Source organism: Herpailurus yagouaroundi, unplaced genomic scaffold (genome assembly GCF_014898765.1).
Source record: "Herpailurus yagouaroundi ecotype Mexico unplaced genomic scaffold, PumYag 55383, whole genome shotgun sequence".
NCBI classification, from domain to species: Eukaryota; Metazoa; Chordata; class Mammalia; order Carnivora; family Felidae; genus Herpailurus; species Herpailurus yagouaroundi.
In genome coordinates, this window is record NW_024413936.1 from 1 (window position 1) to 5,917 (window position 5,917).

Consider the following 5,917-nt stretch of genomic DNA (forward strand, 5'->3'; position numbering starts at 1 on the left):
GAGTACTTGTCCTTCTTGAGCAGCGTCTTGGTCTTGCGGCGCGGCCGGTACTTGTAGTCCGGGTACTCTTTCATGTGCACGGCGCGCAGTCGCTTGGCCTCGTCTATGAACGGCCGCTTCTCGGCGTCGGTCAGCAGTTTCCAGTCGGCGCCCAAGCGCTTGCTGATCTCGGAGTTGTGCATCTTGGGGTTCTCCAGGGCCATCTTGCGCCGCTGCCCACGGGACCACACCATGAAGGCGTTCATGGGCCGCTTCACGCGGTCCTGGTCGCTGCCCCCGCCCCCGCCACTCGAACCCCCGCCGTTGCCGCCGCCTGCGTTCGCTCCGCCGGCTGCGTTCGCGCCGCTCTTGCCTGCGCCGCCGGGGGCTGCGGGGCCGCCCGCGCCTGCCGCTGGGGTGGGTGGCCCCACGGGGTTCTTGAGCTCGGTCTCCAGCAAGCTGTACATGGCCGGGGCGGGAAGAAGGTGCGCCAGAGTGGCGGGAGGAGAAGGCGCTCCCGGGGCTGGAGCGGCCACGGTGAAAAGGCCTGGGGACTCCGTCGGAGGGGCGCTTGGGGGCCGGGGGGCCGGCGGGTCAGGCGGGAAGGGCAGGCTTGCCAAAGTGCTCCGCGCCAAGTCGGCAGGAACCCGCAGGCTAGTCGCACCTGATGCGTTGTCTCGAGCTGGCCGCATTCGCAGTCTGGCCAGGCGCTCGCCGGGTCCCTTATATACCTGCTCGGATCCCCCGGGGTTGGGACTCGGTCCGCCCCTCGCCACCGGGAGGCCCGGTGATTGACAGGCTCACAGTGATGCGCCCTGGCCAATCATCACGGAGTCCCCGTTCGGCCCCACTGGAAAAAAAAAGTTCGGGGAGCCCTTTCGTTCACCCCCGCGCCCCTCTGGGGCCCGGTGACGTGATGAGAGTTATTCAGGAGGCGGGAGTCCCGGAGAGCCGCTCAGAGACCACCAATTAGGGTCTCAAAAAGTTTGAAAGAACGAAACTCGAGGAGGTGACGGAGGGGGGAGGGGGCGCGTGAGCAGGATTGGGGGAAGGGGGCAGAGGGGCGCCCACGGGGTTCAGAAAACAACTTTGCAGCCCCGTCAGGGCCGAGCGGTGCCTGGTCTCGGGGCCACCCTGCAGAGCATCCCGCTGTCTGCGCGGAGGTCCTCCGACTGCTTCTGCTGCGGGCATCGCCAGTTACCCGGGCGATCTTGGGGACGCCGGGCGCAACAGAGGCGCCCCGGGTTGCGGCTCCGAGAAGCCCTCCCAGGAATCGGCCCCTGGCCCAGCAGGACCCTCTGCGGGGAAGCCTCGGGCCTGCGCGCCGAGGATGGAGCCGGGGTCAGGCACCGGGGCACGGGAGACAGGCTTCAGGACCGCGGAGCGCACAGGGGCTGTGAGGCTCTCCGTTGGCTTGAGTGAAGGCGAGCAGTCAGCCGCCTGCTGCCGGGGCCGGGCCGAGGCGCTCACAAGCGGTGGTGCGGAGAGTGTGTGTGGGGCGGAGGGGGTGAACCGGCCTCGGCTCTCTCGCTCCAGGCCCCCGCTTAGCGGCCCCTTTTTGTCTCTGCTCTCTGGCCATTTCGGTTTTTCCAGTCCGATGCCCCTGAGGGGGAGGGTCGGGCCCCTTGGAAAATCCGTTTTCATGGCAACACGGAGCCTCTCCAAGTGAAAGAAAAGTTTCTTGGAGGGGGGGACGGTGGCCGGAGAGGAGCCGAGGCCGTCCTCGGGGCGGACCGCCGGGCCCCCTCCACTGGCCGCGCACCTGCCAGGACCACTGAGCGCTGCTCTCGCTGCGCAGCCGCGCCGCCTCCCCGGGGAGCAGTCTCTGCTAACGGATTGCGTCCTTCTTCTTTTTTGTTTTACAGCCGCCGTCCTGGCCAGAGCCTCGAGACTCGGAGCGGGACACTCACCCGCATGTCATGCTGTCTGCCAAAGACTAACGTCTCGGGAACCCGGGCTGCAGGGAGAGGGAACCCGGACAATCGCCTTCGCCAGCCCAAGCGAGTGGCACAGCGTTTGAAACTCCCCGAGCCGCCCGAGGCGGTGGGTGGGAAGGAGTAGCCGGCCAGGCAGAAGTGGCAGAGACTGAAATAAGGTGTCCGCGCAGTGTGGTCCCCCACCCCCAGCCTCGTGGAAAGACGGGGAACCGAAAGAAAAGCGTAAATCCTAAATGTGACCAAAAAAATAAAAACAAACCCAGGTTTTTAGCTCCTTAGTGCTAATGCAAGACCAGGAGACCCTGGGACACCTGCACGCTGGGAACTCCCCCCTTTCCTGCACGAATTTAAAAGTATACCGTTGTGACTTGGGGGGGGGGGTGTGGGTGGCGTAGAGCAGGCCAGCCCCCTCTGGGGTGGGCGGACCAGTGGCGCTAGAATCCTGGCTCTCAGCAGGCATCATCCCCTCGAAGTTTGGAGTCCCTAAACCAGCCCCTTAAGTTTGGATTCCACCTGGTCTACGTTCTCTTGCTTTTCTGGATGGAAGGAAGCAAATGTCCACGGTCAAGGGCTGCTGTCATTTGAATGGGTGTACGGCTTACGGTTTTAAAGTAAACTATCTGGAATGGTTCTGTGTATGAGTCGTGTGTGTGTGTGTGCACGCGCGCACGGGTGTGCACACTTAAGCTGACACACTGGAAAACGTGTCTCAGAAAACGGAATGATTTGGCAATCTCCACCTGCACATGCTTTTTTTTTTTTTTTCAAACTAGCTCACAAAGTCAAATTTTCCTAGGCAAACCCACCTTCTCCCAAAGAAGTCAACGTGCGGTAACTCTGCCCCTTGCCGCCTTCTCCAGAACGCCTTTCCTGCTCTTCTCCAGAACGCCTTTCCTGCTCTCTGGGCCTCCGAGGCTGTTGCTAAGTAAAGCGCGTTTTAGGAAACTACCCAACCGACGCGCGGCCTGGCGTCCAGTAGCCTGACAGATGTCAGGATTCTTTCCAAGTTTTAGGACCCAAGTAAGCCGTTGTGGTGACAGCGCCTGGGCTGCATATTTCCCAAGCCGAGGGATGCGGTGCTGGGTCTGTTCTCCTCCCCGCAGCAGATTATCTGGGGACTAGTCACTGCTCCCCAGCTGTTTGTCATTTGATCACAACTAGCCCGCAGCTTAGGTGAGTTCACGTTCCCATTACATCCTTCCGCCAGTATCCAGCCGGGACAGACATCTCCCACACCCCAGGCTTCCCTCGGAGGCCGCGATTAAACCGGTCTCTGTGCCTGGTGGCTCTGGGGTGGTCTGCACAGCCCCATGTAGGAGTCACGCCGAATTTCCTTCAAAACATTCCCGAGGAAGCGTCCTCAACCCAAACTACCATCTCAAGAGTCGAGCGAGGTTACCATTACAGGCGTGGGGAGGTGGGGGCAAGTCAGGAAGTCTGGGCGCTACCTTAGCTGGGCGGGAGGAGAAGTGGTGCGGCAGGTGCTAAGGCCCGAGGGGCCTAGATGCAGGCGGGGGATGCGGGGAGGCAAGACCGCCAGCGGCGCCAGAATCTGTGTCTTCGACACCAACTCTGCACCGAGTGAAGAAAGCAGAGGGACACAGCGGGATCCAGGACCAGTCCTTTCGAACCTCTTCCCGAGAGGAGAGCGCGCCCGGCAGCTCTCTCGCCCTTTAGGGCCTCCAGGAACCCGTGGCGGCACACAGAGCCCCGGATGGCGGGCTGGGAATCCGGCCAAGCACCCCCTCCCTATTCCCCCGGCCCTCCCATGAGAGCTCGGGCTCCCTCCGACTGGGGCTGGGGCTGGGACTCCCAAGACCCAGGGCGTGGCAACAGCGCCGTTTGTTGGCTTCGGCTGGAAACTTCACCTAGAGGCGCCCCTTCCCGCCCTCCGGGGCTTCGAGGTCGCCCCAACCCTTCAAGGAGAGGCAGCCGGTTTCGCCGCAGGGCAGAAGTGCTGCTTATCTTTAGAGGGCTGGTTATCACAAAAGGCTGTGGCGCGTTGGCCAGGCAGGCTCGGGGTGCATAGTGCGCTCGCACTCTCCCGTCCTCTGGTTTTGAGCCTTGGCAGAAATCGGGTGTCCCGGGGGCCTCATACCTGCAAAGCACACTTTGAGCAGTTGTGCCTTAGAGCTACGGGGTAGAGAGAGCAGAGTAGGCGAGGGGCTGTCCCATCACTCGCGGGGCCTGGGGTAGGGCGTTGATTCCTTCTCAGCTCATGGGGGATCCTTTTCAGGGTCTTTGGCTCCATTAGGACCCAACTCTTGGAAGAGATGTCCTTTGCGTCCATCTAGGGAAGGGGCGGCTGTGTGTGGGTACCTGCTCTGGGGACTGAGGCCTGACCGTAGGATCGAACAGTCAGTAGCCCTTTTCAAGGGGAGCAGAACCCAGAAAGCGGTCTGGTTTTGAGTGTGCGTTAAAACTTATCCTGGTGACCCTCAGAAACGCTTTGCTTTCCAGCTGGGGGGGGGGGGGGCGGGAAAAGTTTGCTTATCCTCTTTCTTCCGAACATCCCTTGACTATTTACTCTGGCTGCTAGCCAAGATTGTGTATTTAGGCCAGATGGAGGCCCTTGATCAAGAAATCGGAGGCTGGGGTCTGTTGTAGAACCATCTCTTATTAAAGGTTGGAAAGGTCACCAGCACTCCAAGGAGATGCAAGGCACAGGACCTTCTAGCTCCCCTATCGTTCAGTTGGTTCCTCCTCCCCCAACCGCAGGAACCCCCTCCTCCCTCTGCAGCTTCTAATGAAACACGTGTTCACACAGGTTTGGGAAGGAACTGAAGATTCTAGGCTGGTAGGTGTAGGTGGCAAAAAGTAACCTAGTGGATGCTTTCTAGAGGAAGGTTTTACTGGGAGCTACCGAGGTGTGTGGTGACATGGTCCTGGGCGTGCCAAAAAGTCTCCTGTGGGCAGGCAGCACAACTGTTATTCACTTGCTCTGTGGCGTAGCCATTTGGGGGAGGGAGCGTGAGCTTTTTTAAAGGCGAGTTTCCGAATCCGATTCACTTGCTTAGCTGAGCTGCGCTGGACAGATACACTGGGAATCCCCCTGGCCCACGCCTTGGCGCGCAGTTGCAAAGACCCCTTCCACTCTCACAGGGTATCACAGGACACTAATGGCCAGCCCTCTTTTCCGTAGGCGCGGAGCAACTGCAGGGAATTTGACCACCTTTGCCTTCGGCGCCCTCTCGCCGACCTTACAGCCCGAACACTGCGGTCTCCCCAGAGGAAGGCAGGCCCTGCCCGGGAAACGGGTCCCACTTCCAGAGGGTCTTCCGGGTCACTGCTGTCGACCTCTACGCCTCCCCGCGCCCCCACCCCTCCCCGTCCGCAGCTCTCCGCACGCGCCCAGCCCTTCACGCCGCCCGAACAGTAACCCGGCGGCCGAGCAACCTCCGGGAACCCGGCACCCTACGGCCAGGCCTGCCCTCCCACCGGGCCTCTGGCCTTTCCCACCACCGCCTTCGGTGGCTGCAAAGGCAACGCCCCATACGGCGGCGAGGGTGGCCTGCCGGAAGCCGGGGCGGGGACAACAATCTAAAAATCGTTGTCGGTACGTAACGTCGTCTGAGTTACTCCACACGTTTGTGCCGCCAGCTGGGGGCCACGGGTCCGCCGGGCCGGGAAAGTACTCCCCGGGGAAGGGTGTCCGGAACAGCACCGGACCAACAGGCGACGCCATCCGCCCCGACCGCTGGGGGCGCAAGACGATGGCGGGCCGGGGGTAGGGGAGGGCGTTCCGGAGAGCGTTGGCAGTCTCGAGGCAGCATCCACCTGTTCTCTTCCCACCTCTCTTTTTCTTTCTTTTCCCCCTTTTCAGAGTGGAGGGCTGTGGAATCCGATGCGCGAACATTTTGTGTCCTCTTCGCCTCGCTTTCCGGCCATTTCTTTCCCCTCGCCTCAAGCTTCGCTGCACACCTACTGTGCGCCGTGTGGGAGGACCGCACGGGACGCCGCACCGACGCGTATCTCGCGGGATGGGTTGTGCGTCGTTTGTG

At 61.7% G+C, this 5,917-nt stretch overlaps 1 protein-coding gene across 1 annotated transcript; it reads right to left on the minus strand.

The window, feature by feature from the left end:
- Positions 1-6: 6 nt before the first annotated feature.
- SOX3 (SRY-box transcription factor 3) lies at positions 7-782 on the minus strand (the record flags this gene model as incomplete). Its single annotated transcript, XM_040466403.1, has 1 exon — positions 7-782. A coding segment is annotated over exon 1 (665 nt), but the record flags the coding sequence as incomplete, so codon positions are not given.
- Between the last annotated feature and the right edge of the window lie 5,135 nt (positions 783-5,917).